Source organism: Myodes glareolus, chromosome 21 (genome assembly GCF_982192425.1).
Source record: "Myodes glareolus chromosome 21, mMyoGla1.1, whole genome shotgun sequence".
NCBI classification, from domain to species: Eukaryota; Metazoa; Chordata; class Mammalia; order Rodentia; family Cricetidae; genus Myodes; species Myodes glareolus.
In genome coordinates this window covers 14,223,596-14,241,153 of record NC_142046.1, presented here as the reverse complement: position 1 = coordinate 14,241,153, position 17,558 = coordinate 14,223,596, and the positions used below count along the sequence as shown (strand labels likewise).

The following is a 17,558-nucleotide window of genomic DNA, read 5'->3' as shown; positions in this document are numbered from 1 at the left end:
CAAACCAAGGAAGGGAGGGTGACCATCCTCGATCTATCATCTCTTTCTCTATTCATCTTTCCATCATTCATCTCACCATTCATCTGCCGTCTGTCTATCCAACCATGCATCCATGCATCTATTCATTATCTATCATCCATCTACCTACCGACCTATCTACCTTCCTTTCTTCCTTCCTTTCTATTATCTGCCTATCTTTCTGTCTACCTATCATCTATTTACCTACACATCTATCGTCTGTCTGTCTGTCTGTCTGTCTGTCTATCTGTATTTTAAATACCCTAGGCTATTATCTGGCACAGAAACAACCAGGGTCTGGGCAGTGGTTCAGGGAACAAAATGTCCCTGCACAAGGGTGACCACTGAGGGTAAATCCACAGATAAAGAATGCATCAATCTCAGCTGCGTGCTCTCAAGGGGTGACACACCTTAGAACCCACACTCCTCTCAGGGTCTAGACCACGACCGTCCCCATACCCAATCCCTCTGCCTTTTCCAGGCTCCTCTACCACACAGGCAGCTTCTGTTCTGACGCACTCCCGAGTCTGGCTTCTTTCTTCATGCTCGCTTCATGTGAGACGCACCCACACTCTTACCTGGTAGTTTATCTGTTTCGTTGCTGAGTTTGGGAACTGGTTCCAGTGGTTCTCCATTATCCACAGCTTCACTTTACACACTTCAGTTCCCAACCCACCAAGAGCCAAGAAAATTCTGGAAACCACTCCCTAGTTTTAGACATCTTACCATCCTGAGCAGAAGGATGGAACCTCACACCACCACCCTCTGCCTTCCCCAGGAAGTGAGTCTTACATTTTGCGTACTATCCGCATCATATCTGCTGCCTGCCTGTAATTTAGTCTTTAGTTAGTAGACTCATATCACTCAACCAAGAAGCTTGTGTTCTGTCCTGAAGTTCCATCAGCCTTGGAGGGGCACTCCCCTGCTCCACATCCCCTCCCATAGCCAGTGTGTGGATCTGCAGCTTTCCCCAGAGAGACGGACTTTCTGGGGAGCATCGAGCAAGCTTACTGCTTGTCCTGGGGTTGGCTGCTTGCTGTGTGTTCCAGAATGGAGGAGCTGTTTCCTGTTCTATTTGTTTCTCCCAGCATCTCTTCCTTTCGGGAGTAGGAATGGGCGAGATGGCAGAGTGGGGATTTCCTACAGGAGGCTTGGTACCGCTTTTGAAATGGGGAATGGATTTGCCCTTGGTCCTTTGGTGCTCTGTGAAACCCACCTGTGTCTCTTTCTTCCCACAGATATCGGTCCAGTGACCCTCACAGCAGACCCAGTGGTATTCCAGAGAGAGCTGCGGGAGCTCTATGTTCAGGTGGGCTGCCTGTCATCTTTATTCTTCTTCCTCTTCCATGGCAGAGCCAAGGAGTGTCCTCCTCCTTCCCTGCCTTGCCTCCCCCTCAGTTCATAACCCAGACCTCAGGTTGGTTCTGGAAGTCTGTACCCCTTGAACTCCTCTCCTCATCCTATGGAACCTCATGGAGCTCTGGTATGTAGTGCTGTTTTATGAATGAGTGAAGGGGAGAGACTGCTCCATTGAGGGTTTGTGTGGGGGCCTGAGGGACAGCTCGGTTCAGACCCCTAAGCCAGGTCTGAGCCTAGGTCATGTGTCCTTGGCCACCTGAATGTCTTTGCCTCACAAAACATCCGTGTCCAGCATCTGTCCTTTTCATGACCGCTGAGGCCACCAGCCTCTTGAGAGCAGGGACTCCAGAGATAACTGGATCCTCCAGAGCCTGGAGAAGGATCGAGAACACTAGGGGCTCAGGTTGTCCTTCTGGGGTGAAAGTGAGCTAGGAAAGTTGAGTTGTGGGGTTAGCTGCTACAGCGGACTGGGTTTTAAACAGCGTGTGTTCTCACCCCACAATAGCTCCAGGTGCTGCTGGGCAGGGAGGGTGTGAGTAGAGTGTGTCTCCTTGAGGGCCCGATGCCAGGGCAAGTGACACAGGGGTCCTTTCTCCTTACCCAGTCTGGCTCCACTCCAGTCTCTATCCCTGAAACCTTCGCTGGCACAGGTCTTCCTGAGCCTGTCTGCAGTTGCCCCCATTCAGCTTTCCTTGTCACGTGCTAATAAAATGCTCGTGTGCGGGGTGGGGGTGGGGACAGCTCATTCTGTGAAGTGCCTGCCATACGAACATAAAAATCTGAGTTCAGATCCCCCACATCTATGTGAAAAGCTGGGTGTGATTACCGACGCTTGTAACCTCAGCACGCGGAAGGAAGCACAGACAGGATTGCTGGGACCGGTTGGCCAGTGTGCCGGACACAATCAGCGAGCGCCATATTCAGCCAGAGATGTGCCTGAGAACACAAGGAAGAGGGTTAGAAGAGGATGCGTGGCATTGACCTGTGGCCTCCACACACACTGCATCCATGTCTGTGAACATCCCCACACACTCGTGCACACACAAGAATACATATACCAACATCACACATTTACACACTCACTCGTATAAGGCTTGCTCATGCCTTGGCTGCTCTGCCGCCATATCCCATACCTTCTAGAGGGTGGGACTGTCACTCATCCTTGTGGGAGAAAGAGTGGCATTCGTCTAAAGTCACAACAGGGCAGGTGCTGGGAGGGACAGAGACCACAGCCTGACCCGGTGAGCCCCACGGAGGCGGTCTGAGGTGATTCCCGACTCCCACCGATTTTAGACGTTTGTGTGGGTGGCAGCTGCTGACGCACTTCAATCCTCCAGGGAGGCGGTGACTGCCCAGAGATGAGCGTGGGTGCCATCAAGGCTGCCGTGGAGGTTGCCAACCCTGGGTCCTTCATCTATGTCTTCTCTGACGCGCGTGCCAAAGACTACCACAAGAAGAACGAGCTTCTGCAGCTCCTGCAGCTGAAGCAGTCACAGGTGAGAGGCCAGTTTTAGGGACGGGATGGGCAGCCATGCAGGAGGCCCGAGGAGGGAGTGTGAGGGCGGGGAGCAGAGCCAGGCTGCCCTCCTGCAGCTCCAGAGCCCAGCCCTGCGGGTCTCAGCCGCGCCTCGCTAAAGGTGTGGTTGCAGCCTGGGCCTGTGGGCGCTCACCTCCTGGTGAGGCTCGTGCTTGGTGCAGACCCCCCCCCTTCCTTCCATAGCCCATCAGTCTGGGCAGTGCTTCCCCCACCCTCCTCCTCGGCCCTCGCTCTTGCAGATCATGTCCCCTTGTCCTTGTGTCAGGGTCAGAAGACAGGTTGGGGCTTCTGCCTCTTGCTTTTGTACCGATGGCTGGGGGAGGGGAGCAGGGTCAGTCTGCTCTTGGGGAAAACCTCCACCCAGGCTTAGGATGGCATCGCTACTCTCTATAGTATTCTAGAGTTCTTCAGGGGTCTCACAGTAGCCCCCAGGGGCCACTCCAAGAGGAGTCCACTCCTGTCCCTTTTCTGCCAGAGATTCCATCCCACTCATGAGACACCTGCTGTGTCAGTGGCTGTGCGAGCACTGGGTCCTGGGTCAGCTCCTGGTCCCCACCCACAGGACACTGTCATCATCCCCACGTCCCCCCTGTACAGTAGGAAGCCCAGGCTCATTTGCCCGTCTTCCAGGTGGTCTTTGTGCTGACGGGGGACTGTGGTGACCGCACCCATCCTGGCTACTTGGCCTACGAGGAGATCGCGTCCACCAGCTCTGGACAGGTGTTCCAGCTGGACAAGCAGCAGGTGGCAGAGGTGAGCCGTGACAGACTGTCTCTTCTGGGCCCGCTGCCCCTGTGGGTGAGGGTGTTGGGTCTTGCTTGGTGATGAACTTTGCCTGGCGGTTGTCACTGGAGGGTCCTGAGTGCCCACCTCCAGGCTCTGCATCATTGCATTGAGTGTCTGAACCCCCAGGCACTCTGGGGGAGCCCTCTGAATGTAAAGCCTGAGACTTGGAGCAGCACTTGGGGTGTCCCACAGCAGAGCCAGGATTTGACAGATTCTGGTGTGACTGTAAGGTTGTTTCAGACTGTCCCAGATTGGGTCTGAGATCCTGGGGATTTGCTTTAACTCCATTAGGGTTCGACATCCAGATTCACTAAGCTCAAAGCACACCAGGTTTCTGTGTTCCTGTCCTGCTCCCTGGCCAAATGACAGCGATCTCCTCTTCAAAGCCCTCTTCCCTCTACTGTGCCCATCCTTCTTAGCAACACAGGCTCTAACCACCTTCTCTGACTGAACCAAGAAGCTTGGCTCCGTGTTGCGAATCCTCCAGTGTTAGCTGAGTTCAAGCCATGGTCATGGTCTCACAGGGCAGAGCGAGAAGTGTTGCTCAATACTGACACCCAGCTTTCCTGAGCCTGTATGGAATGAACCCTGCATAACACAGGACACGGCACCAAATCCGAGTTGTATGTCCCTCCTGTTGTCCCCTGCCCAGAACCTCTGCCTGTGTTTCCTCTTGCCCAGCCCTCAGAGCCCAGCCAGCCTCTCTCTTGCTCTTCTGGCCCCAGGGCTTTTGTTCAAGCTTCCATTTCTCAGCTCCTCAGTCCCTGATAGATGCACCTTCCCAGGAAACCATCCTCCACTCCCTGCCAAGGTCAAATCTCTTTCCACGTCCCTTCCCACTCCCTGTACTTGCTCTACATAATCGTCATTTTGCGCTTGGGTTATTATTTAATGCTCCTAGATAGCATACCCTCAGGGCTGGGCCGTGCAGGGCACTTCAGGCAGACACTCAAGAGGGGTAACGGGTGCTGCTGGGAAGTAACTGGGGACAGAGCACTTGGGATCCCGTGCCTGCTGCTCTGGGAAAGGAGGTGTCTCGGAGGCAGCCAGTGGCCTCCAGGATGGGTTTTGTGAGCTGTGTATTTATGAACCGAGAGGATTGGTCTCTGGGGCCGTGTTTAGATTAGCGTGCCTCGGCTCCCTGTTGACAGATGGCGTTTATGCATCTCTGTGACACAACAGGCTTTCATTTCTGGCTCGTCAGCCTCTCCTGGCACCGAGCCCCACGTGAGGGCGGGAGGCACTTCAGAGTGGAGGGACAGCTTCGTCCCTGCTTTTAGGGGAGACACTTCCTTCCTTCCGAGACAACCCAGACAGAGGCAAGGCGAGTTGCTGAGGACAGCTTGCCAGGACCCCGTCTCCAGGCACCCTAGGCAAGCCCGTAAGCTCTTCGCTGTGGTGGTCTCACTTGGTAGGACCCCTGACAGCTGGGTTGGGCTTCGCATGATGGCACGGATGCTCCTGGGCATGGAGAGCCTCATGCCTTGGATCTGGATCTTTCTAGATGTTCCCAGACACTTAGAAAGCCTGGGAAAGTGGCGGGGACAGCCAAGGCTCTCGTTATTCCCCCCAGGGAAGCCCGTCCAGTGGGGCTGGCTGGGAGAAGTCTTTCAGATTTCTGAGGAGGCATATGAAGCAAACAACATACACTCTAGGCAGCAGGATCGATATATGCTGCACACTCCATTGTGGTCATTTATTAAGCACCTGCTGTATGCACTGTCAAGGAGGATGCAGCCAGTCTGAACAAGAGGATCTCTGTCCTGGGGGCACTTGGCGTGTTCTGGCTGTAAACTTGGCCTCCCAGTCTGAAGGAGCCCCCTTTTGGAGTTTATTCCACAGTATATGGGGGCAGAATCGAAGAACCTCTGCCACTGGCAAGGCAACTTAGGACTCTGATCATCCTGGCACAGTGGATGACCATAGTGGGGCAAGCATTGTGACACTGGGTTTGTCCTAGGGTGTTTGGTATATGTGACTATGTGTATCCATAGTGGGGGCAAGCACTGTGACATTGGGTTTGTCCTAGGGTGTTTGGTATATGTGACTATGTGTATCCATAGTGGGGCAAGCACTGTGACACTGGGTTTGTCCTAGGGTGTTTGGTGTATGTGACTGTGTGTCCAGGTGTGAATTTGTGCATTTGTGTGCATTTGGAGACTGGCGTCAGCACTGGGCACCTTCCCTAGTTGCTCTCGCTTGACTTTCAGGGTCACAATATTTCTCTAAAGCAGAAACTAAGCAGGGCCACTGGGCTTGTGTGTCTGTGCACCTTCCACACTGAGCTGGGTTGCAGGCACATGCTCACGCTCCAGCTTCTGTGTGGTTCCCAGAGTCTGAACTCAGGTTCTCAAGCAGGCACATCATGCACTGTTAGCTACTGAGCCCTTGTCCTGAGCCCAAGGTGGGCATTTCTTAAAGCCAAGCTTTGGGTAGGACCATGACATCCTGTGTGTGCATCACAGGCTTTGCCCAGTCCTCATTCAGTTACAGATGATGCTGATGCTGGAGGGTGATAGGGAACATGAAGGGACAGAAGAGCTGGATGCACCCCATTGTCTTGCCCGGGAATAACTCTAGAATTCCCAGGAGAGCCCTAAGCTTCCCCCACCCACAGCCTGCTCTTCACCTTAGCCTCTTCTGGGGGTTGAGACACATCTCCTGTTTGGCAGCAGCCACTACACCTGACAAACGACCCAGATTCTGCAAGTCCCTACGATGAGAGGTGGCTTGCTTTCTGCAACAGTGGGAGGGAGGAAGTGGTTCTGACGGATGGAGCAGGAGGGACCAGAGATGAGCTCATCCCCAACCCTTCTCAGCAGCATTCAGGGGAGTGGAGAGGTTGAGACCTGGGCTGCTGGGGTAAGACAGGGGTTGCAGCAGATCACAGCTCTGTCGCCTTCAGGGGATCTTAAACCCTGTCCTTAGCCCCATGCAGTAGGATACTATCTGCTCCCTCCCTTGTACTCGGTAGAGCTGATGGAGTGGTTACCAGGGTGAAGGGAGAGTGCTGGGCACGGTGTTGGGCACAGGTGACCATAGCTGAACTCCCCCAGGCTTCCGGGCAGGGATGGAGGTTTCTTCCTTCCCCTACTCCACTGAAGCCCCCTGAAGAATAGGGGTCCACTCTCAAGAGTGTCCTCAGCAAGGTAGAGAGCTGGGTAGAGAATTTGGGGTGCATAACTATCAAGAGGCAGAGGCTTGGGACTGGGTGGGTGCTCCCTCTGTGACTCCAGGCTGAAACCTCAGTTTCTCCATCTGTAGCCGTGAGCCCCATTACTCTTCCTAGCCCCTCAGCTTCTTCAGCTGCCCTGGCTGTTAAGCGCCCTGGCAGTGCCTCTGGGATGATTTATCAGCCACGAAGGGCCCAGAAGCAGTCATCTGGCAGAGTGTAACAAGGCCAGATTCTTTCCTTCCTTCTCCATCAGCACCCAGAGCTCGGGCCAGCACATGGCTGACTCCCAGGCCCCACCCCATAGACATCTGGAAGCCATCATACTCGCCAAATAAACACTGTGCTTGCTTAATGAAAGCGTTCTGCTCAGAAGGCTCCCCGATTCCGCTCAGGAGCCCTGGGAGCATGGCTAGGTCCAGAAGGCCTTGATCCTCGGTCTGGTCCTACAAGGTGGTCTGGATTTACTGTGAACACGGGAGTCACACCCCCTCAACCCTAGACAAGCTGCTTCATGCTGGGGTCATTAGGGTGTTGTCCGTGTCCCAGGCCTCTTTGTGGCTTAGTAACCTGAATTGCTGGGCATCTTCTCTCCACCAGAACATTCTAGAGCAGCTTGCAGTAGCCCTAGCAGAATAGTAGCTGATGCAACTTGTCTGGGCGCTTGCTGCCTGGGACATCTTTTCTGGGTCACCATCCTCTGCCCCTACTGTGTGACCTGAAGAACAGGCATTGGGCACGGAGTTGCTCCTTCAACATCTGGCGGTCCCATCCTGACTTCGCTGATCCCTCGGCGCTGTCTTCTTTCCTCCCCCACTTAGACAAGGAACCCTGTCCTAGTCCAGCAGCCAAGACAGGTTGAGCCTTCTCAAGAGACATGTTTCCCAGAACACCAGGCAAAGACAGGAGAATGAAGCCGCTCCAAATATGGGGAAAAAGGGGAAATGCTGAATTCTTATCCTGTGATAACTGAGGTCTCGCGGCACATGCTCGAACTCAGTCTCTGTAAGACACACTCATTCCCAAAATTTTGGGAAGATCTTCCAGGTCCCTTCCCTGCTGTGAAGGCTACACAGTAGGCAGAGCAGGATTTCCAGTTAGGGCCAGAAAGACCTTCGGGTAGCACACCAGCCACTATTTTCCAGTTTCATATCTGTGGCAAAATCACAGAGCTTTTTCTTCTTCCAGCGTTGCAGGAAGGCATTTATAGTCAACTGACATTGGCAGACATCATGCCCAGGTGTGTGATAGACTCACTACATCTTTATCATTTTTAAATGGCTTTCAAGCTTGGCGTGGTAGCAAGCAGGAGGCAGAGGAAGGTGAATCTCTGGGAGTTCAAGGTCAACCTGATCTACAAAGTAAGTGATTTCCAGGACGTGCAGGGATGTTACACAGAGAACGCCTGTCTCAAAAACCAACCAACAAACAAATAAATAAACAAAATTTAAAAATAAAATGACTTTTTTTTGTGTTTTTTGTTTTTTCGAGACAGGGTTTCTCTGTGGCTTTGGAGCCTGTCCTGGAACTAGCTCTTGTAGACCAGGCTGGTCTTGAACTCACAAAGATCCGCCTGTCTCTGCCTCCCGAGTGCTGAGATTAAAGGCGTGCACCACCACTGCCCTGCTAAAAATAAAATGACTTTTATTTTTTAAAATTGCTATGAATGGCAGGCCATGATGGCACAGGCCTTCAATTCTAGTACTTGGAGACAAAGGGAGTAGATCTCTATGAGTCTGAGGCCAACCTGGTCTACACAATAAATTCTAGACCAGCTAGGGCTACCCGGACCCTGTCTCAAAAATCAAGCAAATGACCTCCCCTAAGTTTCACCGTCACCAACAATTCATCACTTGCTTGCATTTCTCTCTTCCTTATCCCTCTGGATTCTGCTGGCTCATGAGACTTTATCCATAAGTAATTTATAATTAATTATTTTTTATTTTGGCTGCTATGACTGGAACCCAGGGTCTCATGTGTGTTGTGAAATACTTCTCACTTGAAGCTCACTGTCAGTCCACCCATAGTATTCCCATAGCCTAGACTGTTCTGGTAGAATTAATGAACTTTTATTACTGTGATCTCATACCAAATCCTTGCTTGATTTCCCCCCGTTTGACTTCAGAACGTCTTATCTTTTCTTTTGCATGCATGTGTACATGTGGTGTGCATGTGGTGGGATGAATTGACATCACGTATGTACCTCGCCACTCTCTGCTGTGTTTATTGATTCAGGGTCTCTCTCCGACTGTGCCGGAAATTCCCAGGTTGGGCTAGTCTAGTGAGCCAGCTTGGTCTAGCGATCCTGTCTCTACCTCCCAAGCACTAGGACGGCAGGTGGGCTGCCACGCCCACCCAGCTTTTTATCTGGGTGCCTGCCATCTGAACACTGGTCCTTACACTTGCATAGTGATTTATCTGCCAAGTCACCTCCCCAGCCCCTCACGATGTTTTTTGAAGAAGCCTTCCTGGCTCCGGTTTTAATTATTGCTGCCTGTCCCTCTTGGTTCTCGTGACTATCACGTCCTCGCGAATCTGGAGCCATCCACACCTTTTTGTGACACTGGTTGAAGAGGCTCTGCCTCATGTTCTGAATTCTAGTCTTTGTCCCATGGTGTCACCAACATCTCCCCTGGCTTTTTACTTCTTACCTGAGTTTGTCCCAAGGCCTGGGTGGTTAGTGTGTGTGGAGGGGTGACTTGGGGTTGGTGTTGCGACTTCTTCCTGATGGATGGCATCGAGAGGCAAACAGCTGGTCTTACTGTAGCCGATGACAAATTGTGTCACTGATTACAATGGTGGCAGGCAGCCGTGCATGGCAAGGCCGTGTCTCCACACCCCACACTGACTTCAGTGCCTGTGGGTGACACCCTGGCTCTGTGTGGATATTTAGTCTCCATCAATCTTACACCCTTTGCTTTTAACATCCAAAGAAGATCCTTGCCCGAAACAATTATTTCATTAGTAGTTGTAAGATGATGGTTTCCTAATTGCATCATTCCTTCCACATTTAGCAGAGGGCATTTTTCCAAAAAGGCTCTGGGTCCTCGAGAAGGACGCTCTGGCCTCTGAACACCATTCCTATTGAATGCAGAAGTTATATTCAGTGTTTTGCCTTGAATTGGTGTAGTACAAGGAAATTTTTTTTAGTGCTGGGGATCAAACCCAGAGCTTCTGTCACATGAGACAAGCGCTCCCCACAGTGACTCCCAATCACACACTACAGATTTTTAGCTTTAGCGTATTTGATCAACTAAAGGTTTCCATGTCCTGGTTAGATGATCTGCAACCCGTGAGGAGCCTGTGGCTTCAGGAACCACACGGCATGGAGATTCCATACCTAGCTGCCCAGTATGCACAGCAGCTTCCTCATGGGGGCTACAGATGAGAGGCAGGAGCTTGTCCTGCAGAAGCTTGTTTGGCTTTTGGAACCTATTCCCCATGCAAGGAGGCCTCTCCCAGCTTTGATGCAGGGGGAGGAGCTTGGTCCTGCCTCGATGTGAGATGACGTAGTTTGTTGACTCCCATGGGAGGCTGCCCCTTTCTGAACAGAGGAGGAGGAATGGAGGGGAAACTGAAGTTGGTCTGTAAAATAATGAAAAAATTTCAATAGAAGGACAAGGAGAAAAAAAGGAGGAAGAGGAAGGGAAGGGGAAGAGGAGGAGGAGGAGGAGGAGGAAGAAGAAGAAGAAGAAGAAGACCGTGCCTGCATCTCTTAGCTCTGAGTCACCTGTCTCAATATACTGGCTTCATTTGGAGCCATGGATACCAAGAGGGGAGAAGAGCCAATCAGGCCTAGTGTAGGACAGTGGCGGTCTGTGGCCTTGGGCGCTGAACAGATTGTTAACCCCAAATCCACAGGGAGTGTGTAGGTTCTGCATATAGCAGAAGCTAGTTAGAGCTGCATCAGGTGACCAGACATGTCAAACCCTGGTCACACTCCCGAGTTCAACTTCTGTACCTTTTTCAGGTGCTAAAGTGGGTGGAGTCAGCGATCCAGGCCTCCAAAGTACATCTGCTGTCTGCAGACCATGAGGAGGAAGGGGAGCACACGTGGAAAATCCCTTTCGACCCCAGCTTGAAGGAGGTCACCATCTCACTGAGCGGGCCAGGGCCTGAGATTGAAGTCCGGGATCCACTGGGTATGTGCTCCTTGCCTAACCCCCTCTTTGGATCCAAGACTGGGCTGGAAGCTCAGGATGAGATGAAAAGTGGCCACGGGAAGAGGGGGTTGGAGAAATGGCTCAGTCAATAAAGTGTCTGCTCACAAACATGAGGACCTGAGTTTGGATACTCAGCACCCATGTTAAAATTGTGTGTGGCAGCCATACCAGTAACTTCAGCACTGAGGGGTGGAGGCAAGGGGTCCCTGAGCTCCCTGGTCAGCCAAATGGTTGAGCTCCAAGTGCAGTAAGAGACCCTGTCCCGGAAAAAGAAAATGAGCCAGTAAGAAGATTCAATGAGTAAAGGTGCTGCCAAGCCTGAAGACCTGAATTCCATCTTTGGCTCCCACTTGGTGAGAGGAGGAAACAGACATATGTACATGTCAAATGCATACATACACTCACATGCATACACACCCCACAGATATAGACCACACACAAGCCCATACCCTACAAAGAGGCAATGGTGGCAAGGGGCTCACACTAGAGGATACAGAAATTAGGGGGGAGTGAGGGGACGCCAAGTGGAGCAGAGAGGTGTTCCCGCAGATGAAGAAGCTGGAAGGTTGGTGGCAACTGACCAATGAGGACTTACAACAATCTTCTTGTCAGTCCCAAGGGCACTTGAGGCTGGTGTTGGTGGGTTGTGGGGTCCTGGAGATAGGGTGGGGAACCTAGGGACCCTGGGAGAAGAGAGAAGACTGAGTGGCACCTGATGCTTCCACAGGAAGGGTCCTGCAGACAGATGAAGGTCTCAACGTACTCCTCAACATTCCAGACTCAGCCAAGGTCGTAGCCTTTAAGCCTGAGCACCCTGGGCTGTGGGCCATCAAGGTAGGGACACGCCAACGGGGGAATTTCAGGCAGAGAGCCTGGGATGTGTGGGCAGCGATGTGGGTCTATCAGTAGGAGTGAGTGCAGCGTCAAAAGCCAAGGAACAACCTGATTTTCAACTGTGAGGGCATGGAGTGCTTTGGGATGATATTCAGAAAGGTCAAGAAAGGAACTTCAGTGAATAGTCCAACTGGCACATGACTCAGACTCCTGTCCTGGGTAGGGAGGGTAAACGAAGCAAGGGTGACTTTGGGAGATACAACTAAGAGAGACAGATCTGACAGGAGACTGTTGTATCTGGAAGATGCTGGAAGCCAGGCAAGAGACAGGCATGACCTGTTGGAGGAGCGGGAGCTCCTGATGATTGACTATGGGGTGCAGGGCATTGTGGCCGCAGCTGCAGGTGAAGGCTGTACTGACCATCTGATGTGTGGGTGTTTGAGACCAGAGCCACAATGCCTCCAGGGAAGGTGTGGTGGGAGGGTAGACATGCAGGAGAACAGGCAGGGCCTGCAGGAGTTAGGAGAGAGCAGAAAGAGAAGCCTCTAGAAGGAGAGTGGGTCAACTGGACTTCTGTGTCTTTGGGGAGCAGGTACCTTGCCCACGTGTTTACAAAGGTTAGAAAGCTGTAGCTACAGGTGTGGGCTTTACTAGCTGTGGCCAGGGACATCTGAGGCCTGATGCTCTGGTGACATGGGTTGGTGGGGACCCGCTATAGGTGTACAGCAGTGGCCGCCACTCAGTGAGAATATCAGGCATCAGCAACATCAACTTCCGAGCCGGCTTCTCCATGCAGCCCTCTCTGGACCTCAACCACACCATCGAATGGCCTTTGCAAGGTACCTGCCCTGGGCTCTGAGGAAGGTAATGGCTTTGGGAGGTGGTGGGAGGATCAAGGTAGGCTGACTGTGAGCCACGGTGACTGCAGAATGGGTCCTGCTGGGCCACAGGATGACAAACCAACCCTGAGCCAGCTTCCTCTCCGTCAGCCCAGGAGGTAACATTTACCTTCCCAGCATCCCTCCAGCCACCAAAGCAGTCCTGAAGATCTCTTTTGTTGTTGAGTCCCTGCTTCTCCTGCCTTCTTATTTTCCTGTGTGTATATGTGTTCAAGTATGTTTGGGTACATGTGTGTACGTGTGCACACGTGTGTATGTGAAAGTCAGAGGATATCCTCTAGGATCATTCCTCAGGCACTGGCCGCCAATTGTTTATGTTTCATTTTAAAATTTCATGTGTATGGGTGTTTTGTCAGCATAGATGTGCACCATGTGTATGCAGTGACCACAGAACCCAAAAGAAGGCACCAGTTTCTCTGGAACTGGAGTTACAGGCAGTTATGAGCTGCTATGTGGGTGCTGAGGATTAAACCTGGGTCCTCTGGGAGAGCAGCCAGAGCTCTTAACTTCTGAGTCCCCTCTCCAGTTCCCAACCATCAATTATTTTTTTAAGATTTATTTATTATGTATACAACATTCTGCCTCCATGTATGCCTGTAGGCCAGGAGAGGGTACCAAATCTCATTATAGATGGCTGTGAGCCACCATGTGGTTGTTCGGAATTGAACTCAGGACCTGTGGAAGAGCAGCCAGTGTTCTTAACCTCTGAGCCATCTCTCCAGCCGCAATCAATTACTTTTCGAAATGGGTCTTTCACTGCCTTGACTTCATCAAGTAGGCTAGTTTAGCTGTCCCTCAGGCACTAGGATTATGTGAACCACTATCTAGTTCTACCTCCACAGCACTAGAATTGTGTGCACCACTATGCCCAGTGGCCTCTGGGTGTTGAACTCAGGTGCTCATGGTGGTAAGGTGAACATTTTACCTTTTCTCTTCCTTTTCCTTCGGTGACATCTTGTCTGTACCCTGTTAATTCAGAGGAGGGACAAGTGCCAGTGAGCTGCTGGTTTATCAAAAGTGTCTTGGTGATCATATGGAGGAGGCTGGAATGGGGGGGCAAATTGGAGGTAGTGGTCCCTCACTGGCGTGTGATGAGCCTGGGACTTCATTTGGTATTTACTTTGTAGAAAGAAAGCAAGGAAAGTGGAGAAACTGAAACCCTTCAACAAGCTAGTTGAGAAGGGACACTCTAAGCAAGACCCAGTGGCACAGGCTTATAGTCCAGCTACCCAAGTCCCAGTCAGGAGGATTGCAAATTCAAAGCTTGCTGGGTAACTTGGCAAGGCTATGACTTAAAATAAAAAGTAAAAACGTGGGCCAGAGAGATGGCTCAGTGGATAAAGGCCTCACATCAGTCCCTGGAAGCTACCCTGTGGAAGGAGAGAACCAACCCCCACAGGTTGTTCTCTGACCACATGTGCTGTAGAGTGTATGTGCACACGCACATTTGACTTTCCCTGGAATTCACATGTAGAGTCTTCTGTGCCATATGCAGACTCCATGTTTCTTTCTTTAAAAGCCATTTTAACTGTGTGAAAAGAAGGAGACACATGCAAAGTTAAAAAAAAAAACAAGGCTAGAAATATAGCTTTAGTGGTGAAATGCTTGCAATGTGTCTGCAAGGCTTTGGATTAATCACCAGATCTTCAAGGGGGATGGGCAGGATGAAGAAGAGGGTGGAGGAAGAAACTGGAAATGTTAACGAGTGCTTGGCTTAGGCTCTATGATGGGAATATTAGGACTTGGGGAGTCTGTGACTAACTGAACTTTAGATGCCTGGACTAGGGCAAGCAGCTACCACATGCGGTGAGCTGAGTACAGGAAACTATCCCTACACACCAGTGATTGACCTGGAGGGACTTCTACATACTACTGACTGAAGGATACAGCCCCCCCCCACCCGCCCCCCCATGCTTACAGACTCGGCTTTCCTGGGAACTCACATTTAGATTCTTTCATTCATGTGTAGACTCAGTGTTTCTTTAAAAGTCATTGTAACTGAAAGGAGAAGAGACCTGACCCAATCTCCCAAATAAACTAAGGAAATGGTGAAAGCTCAGTCCAGGTCTATGCTTCCGAGTTTAGAAGCAGGGGATACAGCTAATGCAGGCAGGGTGGAGAGGCAGCGGTTGTTTCAGGACCACGGACAGCGCCACGGGGCTCGTCCTTCCTTAACCCACCTACAACCTTAGCTCGCTCAGGGAGAGGTAGGGAGGATGCAGCGTGGGTGAAGGAGGACCAAGAAGGCTGGGTCAGGCTCGCAGTCCCAGAGTCCAGTGCTCATTCCCTCTCTCTCTTTGCAGGCGTACCCATCTCCCTGGTGATCAACTCTACGGGTCTGCAGGCACCTGGTCACCTTGAATCTGTGGAACTCTCACACAGTTCAGGGAAGTCTCTCCTCACTCTGCCCACACAGTTTCTCTCCAATGACTCCACCCACCAGCTGTGGACTGGGCCACCCTTCCATGTACCAAAGGAGCGTTTTTATCTCAAGGTGAAGGGCCAAGACCATGAGGGAAATCCCCTCCTCCGTGTCTCTGGAGTTTCCTACAGTGGGGTGGCCCCAGGTGAGTGCCCTGTCTTCCCGGAAGCATTTCCTGCCTAAATTAGTTTGGCAAAGCTTCTGTGGCCAGCTATTCCCTGTTAGGTGTCATGACAAATCCCGACATGATCCAGACATCACCTTCAGCTTGAAGATTTAGAACAAGGCCATCCATACACCTACTCACTCACGTTCCTTCCCCTTTGCATACCCTGCTGCCCATCTGTCCACCCATGCACACACCTACCCATCCATCCACCTGCTTAGCGATCTTCCCATCTATATATTCATCAGCAGCTCACTCATTCATGTAGTCACATCTGTTTATCCATCCATCCATCCATCCATCCATCTACCCATCCATTTATCTATCCACATGTATTTATCCCAGTGTCCATCTGCCCACCTTGCTACATCAAACCAGCAGAGCATCCACTGATTTACCCACCCATCATTTAGCTCCTTATCTATTCATCATTTTAGCCACCCACCCACCCACCCACTGTTTTACCCTTTTATCCTTTCAACCATATAGTCATCCAACCATCTAGCCATCCATTCAACATTCATTTATTTGTTCTAAGGCCCCCAAAGCTAAGTGCAAGCCATGGTGCAGGGAAGTGTGGGCCGAGCACTGCCATGACTGGCCTATTGCCCACTTGTAGCAGTCCTGAGGTGTATGGAGTGTCCCACTTAAAAGTGGACAGAGGGACTGCCTTTCTCTGAGCACTCCCACAGGGAAGTTCTAGGGGGTCATAGGAGATAGAGTTGTCCCAAGGACCCCAGCATCCAGTGTGCACAGAGCTATACAGGGGTGCCTGAGACCACACTCAGCAGCTGCTGATGCCACTATGTCGCTATACTGGCTCTCATATGTGTGGCTTTTTCTGGTCCCTGTGCCCCGAAGGTAGAGAGCTCCTAGGGCAGGAGAAAGTCTTGGATTTCCCAGCTTCACCTCTGCTCCTGGCAGGGGAACCTGGTTTCCTAGGCCACTTGACCTCATTGCCAGGCCCTGTTGCCCTCCTTGGGCCCACCGTCTCCCTACCCCTGGAAGTGACATGCATTTCACACTTCTTTGTGGGGCAGTCTCCAATCCCTTTCCAATAAGGGTGCAGGGAGGGCAGGAAGGAGGGCAGGAGGGCAGGCAGGTGGGAAGGCAGGAGGGCAGGCCAGTTCTTGGGGCTATGCATAATGTCCACCAAGGGCAATTCTTGAAGACCTCTGGCTGAGACACCTCCTCTTTTTTCCCGACTCTGGCCGCAGGGCCTCTTGGCCTCTGAACCATGATGCTATTCCCGAGCATCTGTGATTTGCCTTTACAGTCTGAGGGGAAACTTTCTACAGAGATTTCATCAGGGGAGACTTGTCTCCTCTGTCCTCTCAGATAGAACCAGAGATCTGAGACGCAGCTGTGGGCTTTGTCTCCATTGCCCACTCCAATGGGAATGGGCAGGGTTGGACCAGGGTAGTTTTTGCCTCCCTACTTTTCAGAGCAGAGGAGGCTAGGATTTGTCTCAGGTTGGCTCTGGGTTTGAAGGTGTGTGGTAGGTCTCAGGTGCCTGGGCCCTTTCTGCTCAAAAGAGGGGTAACCAAGCTGTCTGGAAAAGGCTTCCAGATTGCGGGGGTGAGTAGCAGCTGCACACGCAGCTGAGGACGTGGCTGGAAGCCTGACACCCCTATCCCTGGGGATGTGGCAGACAGCCCAGGGCATGATGTCACCCGCCATGCTCCCCGCCCCCAGCCTGGCCTCTGAGGCTGTCTGGTGCATTGTCTCAGCCCTGGAGCATCTTCCTGGGCTCCTGTCCCCTCTGGCTGGGGTGCAAAGAAGGCAGCCGCATGGACTGAGCCCTTGCCAGCACTGTGGGCTGTGGTTGACCCTGCTGGGGACTTTCTCAGAGGCCTCCTAAAAACAACACAGGGGAAGAGACTGTTGATCCCCAGATGAGGGTCAGGTGAGGAGGCCAGTAGTGTCCAACAGAGGCCCCTAAGGGCTCATCACAAGCTGTGAGAGTTTCCTTGAAGCTTTTTGCTTTATCTCAAAAATGCCGCGAATGTCACATCTCCAGCCGTCTTCCCACTGGGCTTGTTTTTCACTGGACAAATAGGGGTGAACTGGAGACTCTAAAGAAGAGCCCATTGGGGCTGGAGAGATGGCTCAGAGGTTAAGGATGCTGATTGTTCTTCCAGAGGTCATGAGTTCAATTCCCAGCAACCACGTGGTGGCTAATAACCATCTATAATGGAATCT

At 51.8% G+C, this 17,558-nt stretch overlaps 1 protein-coding gene across 2 annotated transcripts in view; it reads left to right on the top strand.

The window, feature by feature from the left end:
- The window catches only part of Hmcn2 (hemicentin 2), a 156,143-nt gene that overhangs the window by 18,397 nt on the left and 120,188 nt on the right, over positions 1-17,558 (top strand). For both annotated transcript variants that reach the window (XM_087899778.1, XM_087899779.1), the window contains exons 2-8: positions 1,257-1,327; positions 2,715-2,873; positions 3,545-3,667; positions 10,843-11,014; positions 11,763-11,869; positions 12,588-12,708; positions 15,072-15,335. In XM_087899778.1, the coding sequence (XP_087755904.1) occupies positions 1,257-1,327; positions 2,715-2,873; positions 3,545-3,667; positions 10,843-11,014; positions 11,763-11,869; positions 12,588-12,708; positions 15,072-15,335 (1,017 nt within the window). The remainder of the gene's footprint in view (positions 1-1,256; positions 1,328-2,714; positions 2,874-3,544; positions 3,668-10,842; positions 11,015-11,762; positions 11,870-12,587; positions 12,709-15,071; positions 15,336-17,558) is intronic.